At 39.5% G+C, this 27,662-nt stretch overlaps 1 protein-coding gene across 4 annotated transcripts in view; it reads left to right on the forward strand.

Annotated features, from left to right (window-relative positions):
* LOC132378490 (doublecortin domain-containing protein 2-like) overlaps positions 1 to 27,662 on the forward strand; it is a 196,824-nt gene that overhangs the window by 154,982 nt on the left and 14,180 nt on the right. For all 4 annotated transcript variants that reach the window (XM_059945435.1, XM_059945433.1, XM_059945432.1 and 1 more), the window contains one exon: positions 24,040 to 25,023. In XM_059945435.1, the coding sequence (XP_059801418.1) occupies positions 24,040 to 25,023 (984 nt within the window). The remainder of the gene's footprint in view (positions 1 to 24,039; positions 25,024 to 27,662) is intronic.

Below are 27,662 nucleotides of genomic sequence, written 5' to 3' on the forward strand. Positions count from 1 at the left end.
AATGCTCAGTATTTCAGTTTTTTTTATCGTCACATCATTTACTCCTGCATTCAGATTGGGCTTGAACTGAGTGCAAGATCAATCTGTGTATGATTTTTCATGCTGCTAATTGAAGGTGAAGCTTTGGTTTGAATTTTGGCCCAATTCCAGAAATGAATGTGCCACAAATCCTTCTATTCTTCTTGTGCTGAATGTACTAAACGGTGAAGCAAGATGTATACTTATTTCACAGGCATCTATTTGCTGCTTTATTTGGAGAGACCAACAAAGATTTTTACCAGATAGCTCAGACAAGTTTTATTTATTTTCTTAACTAACTCATTCTGTAATTAATGGTAGTATTATATATGTCTACGTACAATGAAAACAGCATGTGTAATTGATATAATTGCTTTAACTAGCTCAGTCAGTAAATGGTTTATTGCAGCTTCCTCAACACTGTTGGATTCATGCAAAATTGATCCTTTCTCTGTTCACAAAATTATTTTATCAGATCTAGAATATGTGATACAGACACCACTTTTTAGTCACGTAATTCATGAAAGGGGAGAGGTGATTGTCTCTGTAAAGTAAGAAAATGTCATTATTTCTATTTGCAAAATTTAATCTTATTGTGTATTGTGTAACCTTTGTGTTTACGGTCAATAATGGGATGAGTAACTCTGAAGAGGAATGGTAATGGAATTTTTGTCTATTATTACTGCTAAACTATATTTTCCTCATAGATTGTTATGACAGAGAGGGGAAGATGACAATGAGCTTGCTAGAATTAGTAAAGGTCTTGCAATTAGTTTGCATTTCAGAGATGCACTGGACTCTCAGTGGGACACTGGTCAGCTTGCTTGAAGGAAAGCCAAAATCAATAAGAAATACTTGCTGCTGAAAAGTAATTAGGATCAGAATTACAGGAATGAGTTTGCTGGTAGTCCCAGTGGTCACTAGCCAGTTATACAAATCCATTCCTTAATCGCTTAATGCGAACATATTTAGAAAAAGAAAATAGTTGAATATTAATAACTCATTCAATAAAAGCATTTTAGAATCCAATATAAATATAAGTAATTTCAATGAAAACTATAATAAATCACTTTGCACAAAGTTATTGAACAACAAATTAAGTATGATAAATTATTTGTAATTGCCTTTAATTTCAACAGGAACTGCTTTTAAAGGAGAAGTTCGGTGTGGGAAATTCAGAGGTCTGGGAAATTTTCAATGTGGTCTTTCTTTTCCCCACAGAATTCTTGTTTAGAAGTCCATCTATTGATCTACTTGGCTTCTAGTTGACTGGTGATAATGTCTGGGACGGTGGCAGTGGTGGTGGAGAATGCAGTCGTTAATCATGTTGGAAGTCTGTGGAGTGTGGCAGAAATGAAGTTCATTGGCATGTTGTGTGGGAAAATGCAGATAACTTTTTATGAGCTTGTCTTTACACGAGTACCAGTAGGCTGTGGCGGCCAGAGGAAGCCAGCTGCCAAGGATTAATAAGGTTAATTCCAGGGATGGACAGATTAGACAAGGATTTAAAATCTGCAAATTGTTATCAGTTATCCAATCAAATGCACCTGAATTAAGTATTGCACTGTTCCTGGGAATAGTAATAAAGCATTTATGTTAGCAGAGCCGTGAACTGAAGGCATGAATCCAATCTGCCACAGTTGCTGAAGAATTCTGTAAAAATAGATTCAGTTAATTAATATGAAGTTAAAAAAAGTCAGAAATGATAGCCATATAATTAGCAATGATTGTGAAACTCATCTGGTTCACTCAAATCTTTGAGGAAGGACATCTGTTGGCATTCCCCTGCTGGGAGATGCATTGCTCATGATCAATAGGAATGTGGTTGACTTTTAGCTACTATCTGAATGGCCTCATAAACAACCTGATTGTGTCAAACCAATTCTTTAATGCAGAAAAAAACTAGACTGAACACAAGGGGTGCGCAGGTAGCGTAGCAGCTAATGTGACGCTGTTACATTTCGAGGTGTTGGAGTTCAGAGATCAATTCTACATGTTGCAGAAACATCTGTCAGTGTCTATTGGTAGGAGGCATCCCTTATTGGCATTGTCCATTTAGTTGCATACCCACTGTATTGCTGAATCTGGTTTGCGGGTCTGGCAAATGAAACAGAAAACACTGACTGTGAATGTATATTAATCATTTATTTACAAACAGTAAAAATTTTGACCAAACATTTGTGTTCCCCAAGTTACAGAAACTACAAGGTTAAATATTCAACAAGCATATTTGGTTAAAGTCGCCCACAGGAGCATACCTTCCCGATTGTCTTGTGCACTGCTTGCGTTAAACAAAAAAAGAGAGAGCAACCCCTTCCATGTGTTATTTTTTTTTATCCAGGATATTTGAAACTGGACACTAGGCAGATAATCAATGGAGAAAGCAGCTTAAGTTTCTAAACTAACCAATCATGAAAAAAGGGACTTTTGACAGACAGAATAAGCCACATCCCCCACAGGACACTCCACCCCTCAAAAGTTGCGAACATGATGATGAAACCCTCAGACTAGTATAACTCTCATGAACTCCCGAAGTTAAATGTAAAACACAGGAGTACAATACCCAATACTGTAAACTGAATAGTCAACTCCAGTACACTACAGTAGTCCACTGGCTTCCCTGTGCCTCAAGAGGCCACCAACCCCACCCTGGAATGTAATAGCCAATGAGCTGGCTCCCCACTTAATTTTATGCACTGACTCTCAGATGTGATCAACCAAATGAGAGATGTTACCTGATCCATTGGGAATGTAGGTGCAGCATTCTTGATGGATAACAGTACGTGTTAGCTTCCTTTGTGAGCAGGTAATCCAAGGTCATTGAATCAGTTCCCTGGACAGTCTGGGAATATCATGCTGAGAAAGACTTGTAATAGCCCTCCTACTGACCAGTATGGGCAAGGCACTCATCCAGGGCACTGGGGTGGCATACATACCACCTCCACCAACTCTCTGTCAGGTGGGAAACTCACTTTAAGAGCCAAGTTATTCCAATTAAACAAATGGCACGAAGAGAAATACCAGTCCTTACTCTGCCAGGGCAAAAATTCAACGAAACCTTCATGTTCCCCGCGTTACAGAAGCTGCAAAGCTGAATATTCAACAAACATACTTAGTTCAAAGTGCATGCAGAGCCTATCTTCCCAATTGTCATGTGCACCGCTGGCCTTAAACAAAGAATGAGAGAGCAAGCCCCTTCCATGTGCCATTTTATATCTGGGATATTTGAAACTGGACACCAGGCAGCTAACCAATGGGAAAAGCAGCCTCAGTTTCGAAACTAACCAATCACGACCAAGCAACTTTTGACAGACAGAATAAACCATGCCCCCCCATAGGACAAACACTACCACTGTGATGGATAGGATAGATTCAATTGCTTAAATTTTGGTTTTTGAGAATTGATCTATACATTAGCATGTACCCTCCGTGAGGAATACAACCTTGATGTAGGGTTTAGAGGATTGTGTGCCTCAATGACCTGGAGAGCTATGTTGGCTGGAATCAGGGCCTTGTGCTTTGGCTCTTGGTAGAGTCACCCATGCCAAACAGGTCAAAGGGTAGAGGCCAGACTAAGAGTGGTCCACCAGTCCTCCGGGTTTAGGGTTTAGCTCAGGGTTAACAACCCTGACTGGTCAAAAAATATTGCTATGGAAACAGCAATGAAGAATCATTTCACATCTGTATGTGACTGAGGACCCTGAACCACACCTGGGGCACAATAGACAAGATGGTCAAGGACAGACATAGAGCCAGCGGTGTAACAGGCAGTAAAAAAAAAATGAGCATGTATGGTAAAACTGCATACAGCATGGAAAGGCATGTGACTCCACAAACAGCTCCACAATGTGGAAGATAGTGAACACTTAAGCAACTCTTCCAACTTGTCCTTCATCATCTGCATTTCAATCTTCATACCATCCTTTGGATTTTTGACTTACTTTTCTTCCTCACCTATTGTCTCTCTCACAAACAAACGTCATGCATTTTCATTTCACATTTTACAGTATTATGTCGCAATTCTCTATATTGCTTATCGCTCTCCATACCATGTTTCTCAATTTTCCTGACTGCTCCTATTAATAACATTTTCTATTTGTTGTATATTCTCTCTGTTTAAATCTGTCCTTTGAATGTCCTTGGATCCTGCCACTTCTGGACCCCGAGAATTCTTAACATTGCCTGATTGATCCCAATGTCAACTGATTTTTCAGAATTTGAGATTAAGTTTGTATTGCTCCATTTGTTAGTTTGATCATCCATCCAGGGCTGGATCTATACAACAGACATTAGGGACCCCTGGGGCATGGTACGCCATGGCTTCAGTGGAATTCTGAGCTTTGCAGCCACTTTTGAACTGATGTTCTCTCAAAAGAAGTTTATAATGACCCAAAGCTACCGGTTTAAATAGAATCTTGAAAACAAACTGCTGGGGGGGTGGCATTATTCAGACATGGATTTTCTGCTTCAGGAGAAATGAAAAATATATATATAAATACACAAGCCTCCTTCTCTGTCTGTTATTATTATGTCAGGTGCTTTACACTTAGCAATGGTAGCAAGTCTCATTACAACATCGAACTTGAATTCCATTGCATGACATACTACAGAGGGTTTCTCACAGTTAAATATATTGTTTTTTAATAATTCAAATATATGTTTAAAAACCTGTATGTGGGAACTTAGTGATATATACTAACAGCATCAAAAGTGATACTTAAGCAATTCTTAATTGTGCATATGTTAATTATGGAATTTGAGAACAAATGAATGAATTGCAATTATTTATGAATCTGAACCAGAAATGGAACTTGAATCAGATTTATTATCACTGACATATATCATGAAATTTGTTGTTTTTGTGGCAGCAGCACAGTGTAAGACAGAAAAATATTACTATGTTACAATAAATAGTGCGAAAGAGGAATGGAAAGGTAGCATCTGTAGTTTCATGGGCTGTTCAGAAATCTGACAACGGAGGGGAAGGAGCTGTTCCTAAAACATTGGGTGTGAGTCTTCACGCTCCTGTACATTCTTCCTGATGATGATAAGGTATGTCGCAGATGGCGAGGGTCCATAATGAATAGAATGTATATTTAAGGTTGTAAAAGGTATTTCACAGAAACAATATTCAAATAACATGTTTCTAAGTTTAAAGTCAGACTGTCAACGGTGTAAATGAAAGTGGGCAGATGAAGGCAGAGGTTTATTGGTTTATAGAAGATTAGAGCTGGTGATTTTGAGGAAAAAGAAATTAAGCGCTAAGACTTTAAGAGATGGGCTTGTTCATTAAATTTAGTTCAGGAAGAGATAGATAGCAGAGTTTTAAATGGCTAATTCAGGGATGGTGGAAGAGAAGTGCTGGTTTTAGAATAATTGAAGATGGAGATTGAAAAGGCACAAATGAACTTTTCATCAGCAGATGGGATGATCTTGGGAAGAAGTAGTCAGAGTTATGGAGGTGAAAGTTACCAGTTTGTAGAACTGAGAATTCAGGCCACCAGGGTTTGGGTAAGTGTGGTTCAACTGGAAACATTGAAAATGGTGGTTGGACTGGAGAAGCATGAAATCTGTGGTGTAGCCTACACTGTTCCTACATTTTACCAGAGGAAATTAAGGCAACACTGGATGTTACCAGGCATTTTAAAAACACAGAGGAGGTGACTTTTTGAAAAAGTTAGTGGAGTGACAAAGGTAGTGTGATTGCCAGCAAACTAAAGGAAACTAACAATGCATTTCCTTGTAGTTATAAGGTGGGCAGTGGGGATGGATGCTGTTGGTAGTGAGACAGTGGAAGAACACATTCAGTGGTGATAAAAAGTTTGTGAACCCTATAAAATTTTCTCTATGTTTGCAGAAATATGGCCAAAATATGATCAGATCTTTGTGCAAGTCCTAAAACTAGATAAAGAGAGCCCAATTAAATAAATAACACAAAGCATTATACTTGTTCATTTATTTATTGAGAAAAATTGATCCAATATTGCATGTATTTGTTGGAATAAGTATGTGAACCTCTGGGGTAATGCCTTCTACAAAAGCTATTTGGAGTCAGGTTTTCCAATTAAAGAGATGAGGTTGGAGGTGTGGGTTGTAGAGGTGCCTGGCCTATAATAAGACATACAAAGTCAGGTTACTGACAGAACCTGCTCTTCTCAAGTAAGATCAAAATAACTTTTAGAGGAACCTAGAAGAAGAATTGTAGAGATATGTGAAACTGGAAAAGGCTACAAAAACATTCCTAAACTCCTGAGTGTTCATCAGTCCACAGTAAGAGACATTGTCTACAAATGGATACAATTCAGTACTGTTGCTACTGTCCTTAGGCATCCTGCAAAGACCACACCACGAGCACAAGATGCAATGCTGAAGGAGGTGAAAAAGTACTTGAGGGTAACAGCAAAAGTCCTGTAGAAATCTCAAGTACTTGCTAGATTCTCTGTTCACGTGTCCACTATAAGAAAAGCACTGAACAAGAATAGTGTTCATGGAAGGACACCACCGAAGAAACCACTGCTCTCCAAAAAAAAACAATGCTGCATGTTTCAAGTTTGCAAAAGACTACTTGTATGTTCTACAATGCTTCAGGAACAATGTTCTGTGGACAGATAAGACAAAAGTTGAACTTCTTGGCAGAAACGTACATTGCTATGCTTGGAGGGAAAAGGGCACTGCACACCAACACCAAAACCTCATCCCAACTGTGAAGGATGGTAGAAGGAGCATCATGGTTTGGGGCTGTTTTGCTGCCTCAGCGCCTGGACAGCTTGCAATCATTGAGGGAACAATGAACTCAGATTGCATCAAGACATTTTACAGGAGAATGTCAGGGTAGCAATGCATCACCTGAAGCTTAACGAAAGTTGGATAATGCAACAAGACAATGATCCAAAAGGCAAGAGTAAATCAACAACAGTTGGTTTAAAAAGAAGAAATTTTGTGTTTTGGAATGGTCGAGTCATAGTCCTGACCTTAATCCTATAGAAATGTTTTGAAAGGACTTGAAGCAAGTAGTTCGTGTAAGGACTCCCACCGACAACCCAGAGTTGAAGCGGTTTTCTAAGGTGGAATGGCCTAAAATTCCTCCAAGCTGATGTGCAGGACTGATCACAGTTACCAGAAACATTTGGCTGATGTCGTTGCTATACAAGGGTGCCACACCAGCTATTACTTTTTCCAACAGATACATATAATATTGGATATTTCTCCCAATAAATAAATTAACAAGTATAATGTTTTCATGTTATTTATTTAATTGGGTTCTCTTTATCTAGTTTTAGGGCTTGCATAAAGTTCTGATCACATTTTAGGTCATATTTATGCAAAAAAGACAATTCTACAGGGTTCACAAACTTTCTCGCACCATTGTATCACTTCTGGACTTGAAGTGATGATGTATGAGTGAGAGGAGAAACTCTCCGTATAGATGCTTTGATAAAGTTTGTATATGCAAATTAGGTCAGTTATGGGCAACTGGAGAATTGAAGCGGAAGAAAGTGCATTGAACCACATTGAAAGAAGTGAGCAGTTGAAGATGGCAATGTGGGTTTTGGTCTTGTGCTCATGGTCCAAAAAAAGTTGTTAAGATCGTTTTGGTTTAATGCAGAAGTTCACACCAATATTGAGGGGTAAGCATGGACCTAAAAGGGTATAATGCATTTCACAACTGCCTTCACCTATTTGATTTTAAATAATCTTGTTTGTGGGGGTGAGTAAAGATTAATTATGATTAAAAAACATGTAGTAAGCTTCTCTGTTCATCTGCTTAATGAGTTAAAATCTGGAAACTGATCACAAGTATATGTGTAGAGGAAGTTCTGGCATGTGATTGCATTTCAATGCTCTCTGTTGGGAAGTTTTTTTGTGCTTGATTTGGAATGATCAGTGTAAATCTCTTCAGCAATATTGGCAAAAGTCAAATAGATTGCTTCCATTTGCTCTCTCTCTATGTATAGTCCTAAACAATTGACTCTTGGGAAAGTGAGCAGCATCTTTTGTTAACAGTTTCTTCATAATACCTGTGTTGGATATCATGCTGTAACTTTCTGGAGATAAATACTTCCTAATGGTGCGCCCGGTAACACAGGCTTTAGATACTATATTTACAAGCAATTTCTTCTTTGTTCATTTATAATTCCTTTGTAGCTATGTTTCAACACAGTATTTCTGCTGGAGTCAATATCTATAGATACGGTCTCTGAGGGGAAACTATTCCCTGCGGCAAGTCTTCATGGGGAGATGATGAATATAACATTTGAGTTATCTAACCTTCACTCTCCTTACTGCTCTCTCAGAAGACAGATGGGGCCAGGGCATTTTGGCCACCTTGTCAAGCATTTGTCAGGGGAATAAATGGACTAATTATGTCCTCACATCTTGACACGTCCAGTTTTTTCTTTCTTCAGGTCAAGGCTCCAAGGTCATTTAGTTAATTTTGTCAGTGAAATCCATGGATTTAATAGTCACAAGTTGGAAGCTATTATATTTTATAACTATGCCCACCAGAACAAGTAATAAGGATGTAACACAAGGGTTCAAATGCAAAACATTTGGAAAGAGTATTGACCCTCAACATCTGGAGCTTACTGCACGCTAATGATGTGTAAGATGGAGCTTTTAAAAGTGCTCCCATGGCAGTTCGGGGTTGCTGTGTTCTGCGGCCACAGGTGATTGTGGTTTCTTGTCAGCATGAACACTTTCCTTCATGTAAAAAAAAACACTTAGCTTTTCCAATCTCTTTGTGTTATCAACAGAATCTTTGTCCTTTATGTATCAGAGTCATTCAGTGACTGATATAAATAAACTTTAAGTCAGGCTCCATTCACTGAAATAAAATCCGCTTAAACTAAATTTTGCACTTTCTAGCTGAGCCAAGTAGATATGGAAGAAAGTAATGGATTTGAAGGCAGTTATCTCTCAGTTCTGCTTCCAAACAGTACAACCATTTCCCTGCTTTCCCTTTCTGCATCTGAACCTCCTCCATTGTTTTCCTGAACTTCCAGGGATTACACCAATGTAAATTGTATATAAATAAAAATACACAGAAGAGATAACTCCAAAAAAACCCCTGCATTCCTTATCTCCAGATGCTTTTGATTCAGGATCAGAATCAGAACATTCTGATCTTAGCTTTTGAGCCTAAGGAAATAATGTCAAGAAAGGGCTTTTGCCTGGGTGTTCATCAGCACTCTTTGATATTCTGTTAACTGCAGCAAGGCACACTGTAGTTGTTTTGGTAATGGATCAGCTGCATGGGAAAAGGATGTCAGATAATAGTAATGAAAGTGATATTAATTTATTTATCGAGTCACTTTTCATACAGACCATATAGTTCAAAGTGCTTTACAATGGGATAAAGTGCAAACTTGAAAATAAAAGACAAAAAGATCTTTGCTTAAAGCAAGGTTGAATAAATGGGGTTTGAGCTGGTGCTTAAAAGTGTCAATTGAGTTTGCATCCCTTATAGTTTTAGGTATTGAATTCCATGGCTTAGGAGCGGAGTTCAAAAAAGATGATCTGCCACTTATCGTTTGAGGGAGACTGTTTAAATTTAAGAGCGCGGCAGAAGGAGACCTGAGACCTCGAGCAGGATTATAAAGCTAAAATGATTCTGTGACGTACTCCAGTCCCAGCTCATTAAGAGTGTTAAAAATAAGTAAGAGAACTTTAAAATCAATTCTAAAAGATAATGGAAGCCAATATAGGGTACCTAGGATGGAAGTGATAAGCTCCCTCATCCTGGTTTTAGTTGAAAGTCTAGCAGCTGTACGTTCTGAATGAGTTGAAGTCTGTCAATAGATTCCTTTGGAAGGCCAGTAAAAAGTGCATCTGGTCTATTCAATATAAAGGCAAGAATTGGTTTTTCAGCATCATTGTGTGACGGAAGCAGGCATACTGTACCTTTGCAATATTTCTCAAGTGTAGAAATGCAGCTCTGGTCACATCATTTATGTGGGACTTTATCTGGGATTTTCTTTATGTACAGATGCCACTGAGTGAAGGCTTTTCCTTCATACACTGCATCAGAGCAAGAGATGGTTAGTAATGGAGTGTGCAGAGACAGGGGAGTGATTTGTGGAAGGAATTGTGAATCCAGTATGGGAATGCTAAGGCAAAGATGGGATGCTGATAAATAGTGTGTTAGTTACTTCTGACTGGCAGCCGTGAGTGAGGATTTGGTTGGGTGACTGGTGTCAGAGGAGTTGAGACTGGGTTCTGGTTGCATGGAGGGGCACAAAGCTGGAGAAGTAGGAAAGTGAGTGTCATTGGGGGCAATTGGATGATGGGAAAGCTGGGCAATGAATGCCTGTATGTTGAAACTTGGTAATGTGCAAAGAGGGTGGGTGGGGTTCTGTGGGGAAGGTTGGGTAAAGGAAAAATATTGAAAGAAGTCATAAGAAGTTACTTAATAATGAATAGTAATGACATAGCGATGGAAGAGGCCAAGGATCAACATGCTCACATCCAGTCACTTATAAAGGTGGAATTAACAAGGCTAAACGAATACCGAACACTATTGCCAAATCAACAAACTCCATGTCGGAGGCCACTTTCCTGTACATATGAAGTGGTTCATTTAGATTGCGCTTTGTCTTGTTTGTTTATTCTGGTCATCTGGGCAAAAAGAATCAATGAGTTCTTGAAGGGATATGGAGAGGCACCAGGAGGCTCATTATTGTCAAAGGCTAGAGACGTGAAGGATATTTCCAAGGACCTGTACACTCCAGCTTTAAAAGAAGGTGATTCAGAAAGGGGCCTATTAACATCTGTAAGGAATCATATAGAATGGATGGAACAAATTCTGATCAAGTGAATGCATGATTGCAGGAGAAGCAAACCTTGGACTAGAGGAAAATTATGTCAAGAATGGTAAGAAAAGCAAATGCTGCAGCCTTAAATCTGTTTGGAATTTGTAGGTTTTAGTGGAAGGGTAGGCTGTTTGAATTGAATGGATTCATTTGTATTTAACTTTGTGTAAACCGGTACCAACATTGGCTATAAAAGCATGCATTCTTGCGCTGCACTGCATTGTGTGGAGTGGATTCCGGTTAATTGGCAGGCGCTTATTTGGGACAACTCTAAAAGAACAAAAATAAATTGAGAAAATAGCCGGGATTTCCTTTGTTTATTTGGGACACTGTGTTGCTTAATTGGGGCAGGAGACTGTTGCTGAACATTTTCTAATTAGCATCAGTCGCGTGCAGATCATGTGATTGTTAGTCACTACACCATGCTTAGAGCAAACAGTTTTTAAATAGTGTCACTTGCGTGTTTGTGTTTAAAAAGAAGTGATTTTTGTCACCGATAGCTGGCGAGTAATAAACAGCAAGACAATTCAGAACTGTTTTGCTCACTCTGCTTTCAAGCATTCAGACCTGGAAATGCCAGAAACAACCGGGAGTGAAAATTAAACAATTTGACTACTTCAACAAGTTAGGAATTATGAAGAATTTGAAGATATTGACAAGTATCTTGAATGCTACCATGAAAATGAAGACTTGGAGGATGCGATCGTTGAAAGCACTGTTTGAACGCGGCCACTATGTGCATGAGGTGTCTGGGCTAACTTGGTTAATTTACAGTTAATCAAAAGAACATGTCAGAATACACTGAATGAATTCCTCCAGTAATAACTATTAGGAACTAATACACAGTTTAAAAAAAATATTGTAGTAGTTATGGTAGTGTTCTAAGTTGTTCTGTATTTTATTTAAATACATAATTTGTTACTCAGTTAAATCATGGTTTGTCTTTTAAGTATTTCCATAAAACTTCGTCTAATTGGGACTGCCATTTAAATGAGCTAAAATGCTCTGGTCTCAATGTGTCCCAATTAACCAGAATCCACTGTATTTTTCTCCCTGCTTGTTGATTTCATGGTGGGCACCATCTGCAAAGTCCTGGCTGGAGTTTAAGCAGTAGCAGATTAGATTCACACAGAGATACATGCTGGGGTATTTAAAACGACAGGCAATTTCCAAACAGCAAACAGAAAAATAGGAACGGAATTCAGCGTTTATAGGATTCAGTCATGTTTTCTTCCAAAAAGCTCTGGTTTTGTCCTAAAGCATTGGTTTTGTAGAGGACAGCTCCTAAGAGGATGAAATCATGCTTTAGATCAGGGAAGAGAAAGAAAGTTCAAATTAAATAATAAAGGATTGTGAATAATTTTGATTAAAAATCTGTTTCTTGTGATATGTTTGACAGCCTTCTGATATCAAAGATCTCAAAAATATTATTTTTTTCAAGAACAAATTTAAACAAATTTGATTTTCTACAATTATCCTTTTCAGTTTTATCATCTTTAGTCCCTACATAACATACAACATTTTATATTTTTCCTCAGTATTGTAATATTAAGCAGGAAGTTTGCTGCAGGCTAACTTGCAGATGAGCTAATTTACATTTTCTTCTTTTGGGCTTCATTTATATTGGTTTTCATTCTATGCAAGTCTTAATAAGTAAAAAATTAAAAATATGAATCAAAGTCTAATTTATAGCCATGCTGAACTAGCATCGTTTATCTTTAAAATTGGATTTGGAATTAGAAATGCAGTAACTTACAGAGAAGAATAAGCAATGTAATGCTTTCAGTCTTCTCCATCATTCAACGAGATCATTGGCTGATCTACGACCTAACTCTATATAAACAACTTCAATCCATATTTCTGCAAATCTATCTATCTTAAAATTAATTATTGACCAATAGAGATTGCCTCTTGGAGTGGATTTGTACCTGCAAGTATTTCCTAACCTCACTCCTGAAATGTCTCGCTCTATATTTTAGTCAAAGACCCCAGAGCGAAACATTCTAGAACATATTTTTTCCCCCTGGAACTTCTCCTAAATAACATGAAAATCTTGATCAAATCAATTTTAAAGCTTTTTATTTCCAGGAAGCCAAATCATAATCTTTTGACATAATGAAGAATATCTCTGGAAGCTCAGTATCATTAGGAAGTAAGTTTAGACTACACAGTCTTAGTGAACGATATATCTTTCCTAAACTTTTAACGCCCTGATGTGTTCATACTATTCAAGGTATGATCTAACAAAAATATAAAATAGCCGCAGAATAACTTTTTTTCATTAGAAAGAATATAAGAATTAGGAATTTGAGTACTCAGTACAGTCCCTTGCATGTTTTAATAAGATCGTTGGTGATCAAGTGTCTTGTTTAATTTCCTGTTCAGACTCCACATCCATGATTGCTTTCCAAACACTTATAACTATTACATTTGAAGAAATTCAAAACTTATAGTGAATTCCAAAGATTACAACACCGCCATCCTGCTCCTTCTTGCTTTGGCCAGCTGCTCAATTAGTCCTGAGAGCTGTCAATGTCGGCAGCTACAGATCGCAGGTTTAAGGTAATCGGAGCTGCAGCTCCTTAGACTCTGTGTTACAGAACTGGAGCTGCAGCTGGATGACCTTTAGCTTGTATGGTTGAATGGGAAGGTGATGGAAGCTGTAGAGAAGGTAGTCACCCCTAAGCTGCAGGAGGCAGGTACCGGGGTGACTGTCAGGAGAGGGAAAAGGAAGAGGCAAAGTGCAGAGTACCCATGTTGCAGTTTCCCTCAATAATAGGTATCCACTTTGGATACTGTTGGGGGAAGCTGCAGTGACCTGGGTCTCTAGCACTGAGCTTGGCTCTATGGCTTTAATTTGGCAGGTGGATGGGAACCAGAGTGTTAGGGCTGAAATTGGGGTGGTTGGTGTACAAGCAGATGTAATGAGACTGTCAGTAAGAACAAGCTGATGATAGGGCAAAATGGCAGTCAGTGGGAGAAGTTGAAGTGTAACATGGGGACTAAGTCGAAAAGGGTAACAAAAACAGGACTTAAGATGTTATATTTGAAAGCACGCAGTGTACAGGATAAGGTAGATGATCTTGTGGTGCAGATAGAGATTGGCAGGCATGACATCACAGACCTCTGGCTGAAAGAAGGTCATAATTGGGAGCTTAACATCCAAGAGTATATATTGTATAAAAAGGACAAGCACGAGAATTGTTCTGGGAATGAACACGAGGAGTGTTTGATGACTCTGGGCCAGTACTCGCTGGAGTTTAGAAGAATGAGGGGGCAACTCATTGAAATTTATCAAATATTGAAAGGCCTAGATAGGGTGGATATGGAGAGGGTGTTTCCTATTGCAGGAGAGACTAGGACCAAAGAGCACAACCTCAGAATAAAAGGATGTCTGTTTAGAGCAGAAATGCAGAGAAATTTCTTTAGCCAGAGCGTGGCGAATTTGTGGAATTCATTGTCACAGATGGCTGTGAAGGTCATGTCTAAGTATATTAACTGACATGGATAGAGGAATGGCTGACAAGCTGGAGGCAGTGAGTGGGAATAAAAGGGGTCTTTTCTGGTTGGCTGCCAGTGACTAGTGGTGTTCCTCAATGGGTCGGTGTTGGGTCTGCTACTTTTCACATTGTTTCTCAGTAATTTAGATAGTGGAATTAATGGCTCTGTGGCAAAGTTTGCAGATGATATGAAAATAGGTGAGGGGGTAAATAGTGCTGAGGAAGCAATGCGATTGTAGCAGGATTTAGACAAATTGGAAGAATGGTGAGAAAAAGTGGCAAATAGAATACAGTGTTGAGAAATGTATGATAATTCATTTTGGTAAAGGGAAAAATAGTGTGGATTATTATCTAAATGGGGAGAAAATTCAAGCATCTGAGGTGCAAAGGAACTTAGGAGTCCTTGTGCAAGATTCCCAGAAGGTTAATTTACAGGTTGATTCTGTGGTAAAGAAGGCACATGCAATTTTGGCATTTATTTCAAGGGAATGGAATATAAAAACAAGGAGATAATGCTGAAGCTTTATAAGACACTATAAAACTCCAGCATTGTCAATAGTTTTGGGCATCCTCTATCTCAGAAAGGATGTATCGTCATTAGAGAGGGTCCAGAGGAGGTTCACAAGGATGATTCTGAGAATGAAGGGGTTAACATATGAGGAGCATTTGGCACTTTGGGCCTGTACTTACTAGAATTTAAAAAGATGTGTGGAGATCTCATTGAAACCTACCGAATGTTGTAAGGACTAGATAAGGTGGATGGGGAGAGGATGTTTCCTCTAATGGGGTATCCAGAACTAGAGGGCACAGCCTAAAAATTGAAGGGCGACATTTTAGAACAGAAGTAAGAAGGATTTTTTTTTAGTCAAAGACTGGTGAATCTGTGAAATGCTCTGCCACAGACTGTGGTGGACGCCAGGTCCATGGGTATATATAAAACAGAAGTTGATAGATTCCTGATTGGCTGGGGCATTATGGGATATGGTCAGAGGGCAAGTGTGTAGGGTTGAATGGGATCTGCCGTGATGAAATGGCAGAGCGGACTCGATGGGTTGCATGGCCTAATTCTGCTCCCTTGTCGTATGGTCTTATATTTAAAATGGAGGTTGATAAACTCTTGATTAGTCAGGGCAACAAAGGTTATGGGGAGAAGGCAGAAGAATAGTGTTGAGAGGGATAGTAAATCAGCCATGATGGAATTGTGGAGCAGACTCAATGGACCTAATGGCCTATTTCTGCTCCTATGTACATAGATAGGAAAGTGCTAAACATGGGCAAATGGTTTTAGAGTGGATAGGCATCTTAATCAGTATGAAATGCTTTGGGCTGAATTTTCTGTGCTGCATGATTCTATATAATTAAGAATCAGCATAACTTTGTATACGATGTCACTTATTAAATGTATGAACGGTGCTGGAAGATGGGATTAGTATGGTATGGGCACGGTGGATTGAAAGGCCTCTATTTATACTGTATGACACTGGCTTTCCAAAATTTTGTGCTGAAATTTTTTTTCTTTTTCTCTTAATACTTGAAAAGAAAATCAGTGGCATGCTATTGGTCAATAGAAGTTGTTTGACTGCACTGTTGACAACACTTTACATCACATTATTGATAACTGATAAATTCATGAAACAGTAATAGGCTAAATTGATCTGATTCTTTTGTGGACACCATTGAGGACTGTTTTTCACATTTTTGGATAGATCTCTGTGCTGTAGCCTTATTGGAACTGATTGGCTCAAGACTTATCTAATTCAGGAACACCACAGCTTGTATTACTTTTGGAACCAATGCCGGTGATTTCGGTTGCTCCACAGTTTCAAGTGCAGTTGGATAAAGACTGACTTCTGTGATGGTGAGCATCTCGGGAGGGAGTGAAGAGGTAGCAGCCACTTGACACTTCTGTTTGAAGCTGTTCGTAAATATTTCAGCCTTGTTTTTGTGACTCACATGGTGGACATCATTATCTCCAACGCGGCAGTGTTTTTCAGTGTCCCCTTCCTTCACTATGTAAGCTGTCCACGAGCAATTTGTATGTGATCTGATCAATGGGTAATGCTTTCTCTTACTATTGTGTGTATTTGCTGTGTTCATTAGGTCTGTATTGTAACAGATATGTAGAATTTGCATTGGACCCAGACTGGTCCCCTTGTTTGATAGCAAAGTAACAGTAGTCTGAAGAATATACTAGGGTGACACAGTTAGTGGAAATGGTGGGGGTTCAATCCTGACTTTCCTTACCCAGAGGGCAGTGAATCTGTGGAATTCTTTGCTACAGACAGCTGTGGAGGTCCAGTCAGTGGGCATATTTAAAATGGAGGTCGATAGATTATTGATTAGTAAGGGTGTCAATGGTTATGGTGAGAAAGCAGGAGAAATGGTTGAGAGAAAATGGTGAAGCAGACTCGATGGGGTGATCGGCCCAATGTGGCTCCATGGTTTTATGGTCTGAACTCTACTGCTGTCTGTGTGGATTTTGTATGCACTCCTTGTAACTACATGGCTTTCTTCAGGTGCACTGTCTTCCCCCCTGCCCCCCCAAATTCCACAGCGACTTACAAGTTGAAATGTAATTAGTGGAATTGGTGTTCGTGGGATTTAGGTGTAGAATATGGGATTAGCTGATGGATATAGTGGGAGGACAGGCTTCAGGAAAAATTGGTGAGGAAAGGGTTTGCCCTGTGAGCCTGACGAGACATGAAGAGTTGAAATGGTCTCCTTATGTGTCATTAGGAAATACGGAAAGAGCTTGTAGACTATAAATAACAGTGGAATACAGCCTTGATGTTTCCCAGCAACTCCGGTACCCAGTCTTGAGCTCTGAGATCTGCTTCTCATCTATCCTATTTAGCATGACAATGGCGTCCCACAACATATGTCCCCAGTGTACTGATCACTTAATTCACTATAGATTTATGGACACATGCATCTACAAGGGTTGATTGGTGGTAATCTGATCTTATGGTCCAGTTCCCAAATCAAGACAAATTTGGAGGATTTTCTCAATGGACCTCCTTCCTTTAAAAGTTGAAAATAGAAACAAACTATATTTGGAGATTTATCATTATTTAAAATATTTTTTCATCTTTTTGCTTAATTAATTTCTATGAAACCCTGACTTTCATTTAGAATTAATTTCTTTGGAATGCCTAGCAGGTTATCCTTGTTTGCTGTTGTTAATATTGGCCTGGCCAGGAGCGGACGCAGACAAGTCAAAGGTGATGATGCCCTTGCAGAGGAGGCGGACAGAGAAGGGGTTGAAGGCCTTTAAGTCCTTAGAGCTTTTCTCAATGTATCTGAGGATCAAAGCATTTGAAATTAAGATTTATTCAGTCAATGGGTCAGAGAGCAGTGTGCGGAAAGGGGCAGGATAGGTAACCAGGGCATGTTTGAACCGACTGCAGAAGCAATTGGAGGATGAGGAGCAAATAGAAAGTAATAATGGAACCTGTGTCGGTCTAACACAAAACTGTGAGCACATTCTCCTCCAATTCAGCAGGTTTGTGTCTATGACCGGGTCTCCTCGAAGTGGATGCCTGCCCTGGCAAAATAGCAGACAGCTTGTGTAAGAAACGAATTATTGTTGGTCAGGGTTAATGTACAGATGAAAGCTATGACACAAAACATCGACTGCCCATTCTCCACCCCCCCCCCCCTCCCACACACCCACAGGTGCTGCTGCTTGGCTCGCTGAGTTTACCCAGTTTTGCTGCGCTGGTTTCCAGCGTCTGCCATCTCTTAGGTCTCCATTCATGACTCAGTGTTGTGGTGTACTTGTTGGTAAATAGCAGTTCTCACTTGACCAAAAGTGTAGTGAAAAGGCCTTGCTGAAACGCTGGTCACTTCCACCCACTCCTCATTTTGGCTATTAATACTTTCTGGGCTGTCTGGTTTGCAGGACCTTTCTGTGGGTATTCCCTCCTCTTTCAGCAGTCAGTGATTCCGAGAACCTGCTCTTCTGCCTCTGTAGATCTTGCACTTGCCACTAGCATAATGGCTGCCAGCTATGAACCTGATGGTCACCTCCCACCTTTCTGTTTTCTCTTTTAGTTTCTATCCTTTCATTCTCTCATTTTTTCCTTTCTTTCTCTAACTCTACTCTTTTTTATTCAATTTATTTCATTCCCTCTATTCATTTTTTGTCTATTCTATCTTGATGCTTTTCCCTTTCTACCTTGTCAGATCCAGATCTGTTTGATTATATCTTGCTGAGCTGACGTACAAGGGGTGATTGATAAATTTGTGGCCTAATGTAGAAGGAGTCAATTTTAGAAAACCTAGAAAAGTGTATTTTTCCTACATTTACACACTTAGTCCAGCAGTCGTGGAGCATACGGATCCCTTCTTTGTAGAAGTCATTGTCTTGGACTTCCAGAAGTGGTCCATTGCAACGGTGATTGGTAAGTTCATGGCCTAAGGTAGAAGGAGATGTTACTAACTTCAAACTTTCTGCATAATCACTCAAAGAGTTAACCTGCATGTGCATGTAACGCGAGCTGTATAACTCATCTCCTTCTACCTTAGGCCACAAACTTATCAATCACCCCTGCTGTGGACCACTTCGACAAAGAAGGGATCCGTATGCTCCTTGACGGCTGGACAAAGTGTGTAAATGTAGGAGGCAACTATGTCGAAAGATCAATGTGCTAGGTTTAATAAAATTGACTCCTTCTACCTTAGGCCACGAACTTATCAATCACCCCCGTGTCATAATAATGTAATTAATTTACAGAGCACTTTTCATATAGATGATGCAGTTTAAAGTGCTTTACAATGAGATACAGTGCAAACATGAAACTAAAATAAAAATTAAAAATAAACTTAAAATAAAAGACAAAAACATTGGATAAAAGCAAAGTTAAATATGTTTTGAGTTGGTTCTTGAAAGTATCAACAGAGCCTGCATCCCTTATAATTTTATATATTGAATTCCACAGTTTAGGAGCTTGGTTCAAAAAAGCTGATCTGACAATTATCTTTTGAGGGAGATAGTTCGAGTTTAAGAGACCAGTGAAAGAAGCCCTGAGAGCTCATGCAGAATTATAAAAAGAAAGTGACTGTGTGAAGTACTCCAGTCCCAGACCATTAAGAGCTTTAAAAACAAGTAAGCAAACTTCAAAAGCAACTCTAAAAGATACAGAAATAATCTAATTATTATCCTTGGATGACACAGCAACCATTTCTCATCCTGTTCCATCAGGGTCAGCTATATTCCTGTATTCTGGATTGGTGGGCATTTATTTTATTTTTTGTATTAATCTCAGTGCAAGGGCCCTATGGTGGGTTTAAAGAAAATAAAACAAGTAATAAGATAAGTACAAGACCTGACAATGTTATGTGGAATTTGGGAAGTTTCACTTTGTCATTGTAAATCAGTTCATTCTTTCTCAGAGAAACTACAAGTTGTTGCTAAGATTCCGGTAAACCTGATGTGGTCCAATAAAATTAGCCAGGAAATATCTTCAAATTCACTGTAATTTCAAGAGTACATTTCACCACTCAGTGGGTTTAACTTTCTCTGTTACTATATGTAGACCAAGGCAGTAAGTGTTGCGGGTCCCACATAAATTAATAGACTCATCGTTGGATGACAAATCCTTCTTTCTAGATAAGTCAAGACATGTATTACCTAGGAAAATTGATTCTTCCTGATGATTAATTTGGTTTCTGGATAGCCTAGTCCCACAGCATTCACAATATTCACCAGTATGGAGACAGAAATAATGAGGTGCCAGAAGAGTTCATCTAATTGTCCTCTTGTCTGTGTGGAAGAAATTCCTGAATATTTTCTTTCATTCTAAAAGTCTCCTGTTCGTGTAGTTTCCTAACCATACTATGGAGGTTATTTATCTAATTTGAGTTATGAGTTGTATTAGCTGGAAGCTCATCCTTGGAATATGGATTAATGCAGAGCTTGGCTAACAGACCTTACTGTATCAGGGACAGATTAGGTTGGCTCTGGATTATGCCAAAATATGTGGTCTGGTCACGTCAGATTGGTTTGGGATGTGACTTAGTGTTAGCAGGTGGCTGCATTGTTAGGTTCCATGAGGGACGTGATCTGGGAATGGGAATAGAGGATAGAGACTGGTAATGACTGGACTTAGAATGTTGATTGGGATCAGGAAACTCTTTCCATGGAACCTGCTTTACATTTGCCTTGATGCCACAGTCAAACAATGGCATTCATCCATGGGGTACGTAAGGTGGACTTTGCTCAAACATGGATGAAAAGTCTGACCTGATATCAGTGTCTGGGTGTGACTAAATGGCTGTCTGTTGCATAGGGCCAGATAAGAGATGAAATAAACCAGATTTAGATCATACTTAAATTTTGGAGAACCATAGAACATTACAACACAGAAACAGGCCTTTTGGCCCTTCTTGGCTGTGCCGAACCATTTTTCTGCCTAGTCCACTGACCTGCACCTGGGACATATCCCTCCAAACCCCTCTCATCCATATACCTGTCCAAGTTTTTCTTAAATGTCAAAAGTGAGCCTGCATTCACCACTTCATCTGGCAACTCATTCCACTCTCCCACCACTCTCTGCGTGAAGAAGCCCCCCCTTAATGTTCCTTTTAAACTTTTCCCCCTTCACTCTTAACCCATGACCTCTTTTTTTTTCTCCCCTGGCCTCAGTGGAAAAAGCCTGCTTGCATTCACTCTATCTATACCCATCATAATTTTATACACCTCTATCAAATCACTCCTCATTCTCCTACGCTCCAGGGAATAAAGTCCTAACCTGTTCAACCTTTCTCAGTAACTCAGTTTCTCAAGTCCCGGCAACATCCTTGTAAACCTTCTCTGCATTCTTTCAACCTTATTAATATCCTTCCTGTAATTAGGTGACCAAAACTGCACACAATACTCCAAATTCAGTCTTGCCAATGTCTTATACAACCTCACCATTACATTGCAACTCTTATACTCAATACTTTGATTTATAAAGGCCAATGTACCAAAAGCTCTCTTTACAACCCTTTCATGGAATTATGTATCTGTATTCCCAGATCCCTCTGTTCTACTGCACTCCTCTGTGTCCTATCATTTACCTTGTCTGTTCTACCTTGGTTTGACTTTCCAAAGTGCAATACATCACCTCATACCTTATAGTGAGAAGAGCTCCACTATTATGCATCTTAAGTGTGTGTTGGTTGGGACAGTGTGGAACTGCTTGGCTATAACTCCAATTCTGGTGATTCAATACAAAGAATGTCTATTCAAGACTGCAAAATACTTCAAGTCTCACTGATTCCTTGCTTTATTGAACTTGCTTTCTCCAGTAATTAATGAAGAATATTTGAGTAGATTTTTTTATTTCACACTCTGGCTAGTGATTCTTGAAAGATCACTACTAATGCCTTCAGAACCCCGGGATGTAGTCCATCTGGTCCAGCTGACTTCAGGCTTTTCAGCATCTTCTTCTTAATAATAGCAGCTACATTTACCTCTGCCCCCTGACACTCCTGAATTTCTGGCATACAGCTTGGTGGGGGGGGAGGAGGGGGAGGGGAGGGAGAGAGGAAGAGAGGGGGGGGGGGGAGAGGGAGAGACGCCCCCGTGTCGGAGTCCTGCACTCGGATCCGTTCTCCAGCCACGTCTGTGTCACAGGAACTGGGGACTATGAGGAAAACCCATGCATTTTAACTGGTATGCCATCTTAAATGCCATTTAAGATAATTCAGCACTAATCTAGTGTCTTTCTCCCTTCCCACATTCCGATATTTAATCACTCACCTACACACTGGGGGCCAGTTAAACTAATGACCCCGCTGTCTTTGGAATGGTAAAATTACATATAGATCGCAGCAAGCTCTATACTCACATATCCTACAGATGTGTGGTAGGGAGCATCCTAACAAGCTGCATCATTGTATAGTACAGAACATGCACTGCGGTGGACAGGACGGCTCTGCAATGGGTAATCGAAACTGCCCAGCGCATCACCAGCTCCAGTCTATCCACCAGTCGTAAGGGCATAAATGCAGAAAGGTGCTGGCAATGAGCCAGTTACATCATGAAGGATCCCACTCACCCTGTTCATGCACTGTTTGTCCCACTCCCATCAGGGAGGAGGCTACGTAGCATGCATGCCAGGGCCACCAGACTCAAAAAACAGTTACTTTCTCCAAGCAGTAATGCTGATCAACATCTCCAACCACTAACACACCTCTCCACACCCCTCACCACCACTACTTTATCATTTCCTGTCAGAGTCACCTTATGTACAGATGCTCTTGTGTTAGCACCATTTTCTGGACATACAATCAATATATGTATAAAAGCAATCTTAGGTATTTAGATTTATTGTGTTTTTTAAATTATTATCTTACTGTGTATTTTCTTTTGCTGCATTGGATCCAGAGTAACAATTTTTTCATTCTCCTTTACACTTGTGTATTGGAAATGACATTAAACAATTTTGGATCTTGAACGTGGAGTTCCGGAGCGGACCCAGTTTGCTGGAGTGGTGAGACAGCAGCTCTGCTAACCCTGGCACCATGCTACCCAAATGGTGTCTGAGACCCTGAAAATGAGTGGAAAATAAAGGTGTCTAAGGTGTGAAGTTTTGGTGCATGAAACACACGTAATTAGCATACAAGTGGTTCAACTAATCAAGAGGAAAAATGATATATTAGAAGTTTCTTGCGAGGGGGCTGGAGTTTCAAAATAGGAAAACATTATTGTGCAGGGTGTTGGTGAGACCACACTTAGAGTATCTCATTAAAGAAAGGAATTTTTTCACATTGTGAAGATTAAAATCTTCAGCAGTTTCTGTGGTAGATTTCCACTGCTTTTCCGCATTAATTGCTTCCTGAGATTACTTTCAATGTCAAGCCGTTGTAAGGCCATAGCCCCTCATTTTGAACTCTGCACCAGAGGAAGTAGGTTCTTACTATGTACCAAATTATATCATTTAGATCACTCTCTTATCTACTATATTCAAGCAAATGCAAACTTATGCTTTGAACTCTTTTAGCTCTCATTTCATTTTGGTGAATTTGTACCGTATTGCTCAGAAGTCCAATGCATCCTTTCTTCCAGAGGTGCAGTATAATGAAATGAATGCAATCCTTCAGACCGTGTTTAACCATAACATTACATCTGTTCCTTTATTGTCCTGTCTCTTTGTGATGAAAATTAAACAAAAACATCTGCCTTTTTAATGAGATATTTTGGTGATTTCTAAATTAGACACCCCCACTTACTCCCAAACCCTGTCCCTTACTCTGAATGCAATGTAAGCTTCTGAAAAATAAAACAAAGAATTTTATGAAGAATAAAGGGGAGAAAGATTATGGAAAATATCTCAGTGGTTTTCTCTGATGTCTGTATCCTGATATTTAACATCATCTACTAATTTACTTTATGTTTGAGGTGCACTCTCTGTCCCCAATCAAGAACTAGTGTTGCTGCTGATAGTGTCAAGGAATGAAAATCTCCTAAATTACATTCTACTTTTGAACTGCTAACAGAGACTTTACCTTACTGATCATTGGCCAAGTATCTCTTTAAAAACTGCCAGTAGCAGAACACTACATACATTCATCCACCAGTAATGTCTTCCATTTTAGTCATATTTGGACTCTTTGTAATAAGATGCATTTATATGCGGAATGTAAGTTAAAATGACTCTCTCATTCAGTTAATGAAGCTGAAATGTTTATTGTTTATTGTTTTCATAGTCTTTTTCTTTCCTCAGAGAGCTGCAGAGATTGTAGATGAAGAGGAGACTTTACAAGAACAGTGTGAAGAAGGCAGTTATGATGAGGAAGATGGTGAGTTCCGAAATGTGGAAGAAGAAATTTGTAATGATGGATTTTACAAAGGAGAGAAGCCAATGTCTCGCCAAATAGTGGAAGATCCTCATTTGAGTGTGAATCCATGTGAAGAAAAGAATGGCAATGAAAATGAAGCCAGCCCTCAGATGGAAGAAGACATTGTGGACATTATAGAGCAAGAGGCAGGAGATGCTCTTCAATCAGAAGTGAATCTTAAAGATAAATATTTTCAAATGCGTGACCTTCCTCTGAAAGGGGAGACCATTGAGGAAAATGAAGCTGAACCTCAGAAGCAAGAGGAAATTGATGACCTTACAGAACAAGAACAGGAAGATGCTGATCAAATAGAAGAGGTTCCCATGCATAAATATATTCGTCCCCAAGACCTTTCTCATGAAGAAGAGATAATAATTGATGAAAGTGAAACTGAGCTTCAGGTGGAAGATAAAGTTATTGACCTTGCAGAGCAAGAGGTGGAAATTACTGATCAATCAGAAGAGAGCCCGCAAGATAAATTTCTTTCACATGAGCAGAAGACTGTGGAAGAAAGTGAAGCTAAGCTTCAGGTAGAAGAAGGAATTGCTGAATGTGTAGAACAAGAGGAGGAAGGTGTTAATCAAACAGAAGAGGGTCCTATAAATGACTACTTTCCTCCAGAAGACCTTCCTGATGAAGAGAAGAAGATTGATGAAAGTAAAGCTGAACCTCAGGTGGAAGAAGTTGTTGACATTGCAGAGGAAGAAGGTGAAGATCGGGCAGAGGAGAACTGTGAAGAAAGTCAAGACACAAAAGAGGAATTGCAGATAAGTGATTTGGATCAGAAACTGGAAAATGGTTCTGCAGAACAGGAGTCTCCACTAGAAGAGATTGAGAGTGCAATATTAACTGCATTAGAACCAAACCAGGTAATAGACCTTTAATATTATTGTTTTGTGTTCTCACAGAAGCTTCCACTCCATGTAAAACATCTGAGAAACATCTGACATTTGACAAATGTGTTTTAGAAATGTTGACATTACTTTAATTAAATCAAGTGTCAGCAATTGAAGAATTGGCTTCATACTCTTGGTCAAAAGATGTTACTTAAATGCTACCATTCCTTTGGAAAATTATTTCAAAAATGCACAGTCCATAAGACTTGGATCTAAAGGACTGTTTTAATCCACATTCAGTGACAATTTGCATTGGCTGTGGGATTCACCAAACCTTTTTACACTTGACATCCCATATAGCATATTATATCATGGGAAGATCCATGCACCATTTATGCAGGTAAAGTAGTAAGACTGGGTGATATTAGTGGTATTAGTATTAGTAAGACTGGTTTATGCAATACTGATATGAAATCAATACTGCTAGATTAGGCTCCAATGTTTCAGGTAATGCCATATGTAGATTTTGTGGGAAGGGTTTGATATTTAATTACATGAAGAACCAGAGTCTAATTTTGCTACTTAAAAGAACTCGTAGTGATTCTTAGGTTCGTTGGTGACACAGAACTCTTTGGAGAGAATAGAAGTGATCAGCCTGTAAGATGAGGTAAAGTTCTCTAAGGTCTTCAGGACATGCTCTGAGCATATATTCTCTCTTTTAGCCACAGTTGTTTCCTGTCAGAACGAGGTTCTTTGATGGGTGCACTTCTGGGCTTAAAATGATAATGAGGAGGAGGAAAGGGCCTGCGGAATGTGATGTTATGGATCTATTTCTTTTAGAGTAATGACTCCCGTTAGCACTACGTGTGGACTGATTACCTACCTATTGCATTGGTCTGTTAGCTATCCATGCACTTTGATCTGTTCTTCCTCTCTCTCGCCCTGCAATGGAATACACCAGATAAAGCTACCCCGCATACATGTTTTTATTTTCATTGATACATAGTTGTACAGACACAACAGATTGGCGATGAGTACAAACTGGAATGTCAGTAAATAGCGCCAAATGCAAAGACAGTTGCGGGATGGCAGACATCGGAAGGGGCAGAGACAGCGAGAAGGGAAGGGCCCTTGTCTGTACCTCCTACCTGTGGTGCACGTACAGTGACAGGCACCTCATCAGCAAGGAGGCGCAGACTGAAGTCTCCCCCTTTGCTGAAGCTGCAGTGCCTGGTAGGGCCTGTTTAGGTAATGACCGTGGAAGTGACACTTCTTGACTTTAGTGGTTGTTCCAAGCTGATGCTAGACACATCGCAATGTAACTTTATGAACCTGGATGATGAAGGCTCGCTTCTCAAGAAGGGATGAATTTAGCCTTTTTACTAGGGTGGAAGGCACTAGGTATCTTGTGCATTGGGGGGGGGGGGGGGGCTGCCAGCAAGTGGGATTCTCAGTGGTGGAGTATGTGGTTGACATCACCCATATTGCCTCAGATTGAAATACTCTATAAGGAATTTTATTTCCTTCGATCTGTAATCAGTGGACAGTCTACACCGAAGAATCTGAATCATAATCAGGTTCATTATCACCGGCACATGACGTGAAATTTGTTAACTTAGCAGCAGCAGTTCAATGCAATACATAATATAGAAGAAAAAGTAAAATAATAATAAATAAGCAAATATTATTCAGTGTACTTTATACAGTATACATATATTGAATAGATTAAAAAACATGCAAAAACAGAAATACTATATATTAAAAAAAAGTGAGGTCGTGTCCAAGGGTTCAATGTCTATTTAGGAATTTTTTGGCCGAGGGGAAAAAGCTGTTCCTGAATCACTGAGTGTGTCCCTTCAGGCTTCTGTATCTCCTACCTGATGGGAACAGTGAGGAAAGGGCATTCCCTGGGTGCTAGAGGTCCTTAATAATGGATGCTGACTTTCGGAGACACTGCTTCTTGAAGATGTCCTGGGTACTTTGTAGGCTAGTACCCAAGATGGAGCTAACTAAATTTACAACCCTCTGAAGCTTCTTTCAGTTCTGTGCGGTAACCTCACCCCTCCCCCCCCTTACCAGACAGTGATGCAATCTGTCAGAATGCTCTCCACAGTACATCTATAGAAGTTTTTGAGTGTATTGGTTGACATGACAAATTTCTTCAGACTCCTAATAAAGTATAGCCATGGTCTTGCCTTCTTCTTAACTGCACCAGTACATTGGGACCAGGTTAGGTTGTCAGAGATCTTGACATCCAGGAACTTGAAGCTGCTCACTCTGTCCACTTCTGACCCCTCTGAGGATTGGTATGTGTTCCTTCATCTTACCCTTCTGGAATTCCACAATCAGCTCTTTCGTCTGTTACGAACCCCGTAACTGGGTCACTTACCAGCAAAGATCGAGAGGTCCGTTGAAGTCTGATGGTACTATTTTTAAAAGTCTTTATTTATAAAGGGGCACAAAAATAAGATTAATACAGACATTCAGATAATATACGTCGTCAATACTCAATCTAAAAACGCGGGTATAATAATAATCATCAATTAAGCACCAGCTCTATCGTTTGTCTAGGGGATATTGTATTGTCCAATGGAAAGATAAAGTCACTGTCCTTTCAAGCTGCAGCTCTTTGAGTTTAAGAGAGAGACGGTTTGAAACTTGCACGGGTCTTT

This window comes from Hypanus sabinus, chromosome 20 (assembly GCF_030144855.1).
Source record: "Hypanus sabinus isolate sHypSab1 chromosome 20, sHypSab1.hap1, whole genome shotgun sequence".
In the NCBI taxonomy this organism is placed as follows: domain Eukaryota; kingdom Metazoa; phylum Chordata; class Chondrichthyes; order Myliobatiformes; family Dasyatidae; genus Hypanus; species Hypanus sabinus.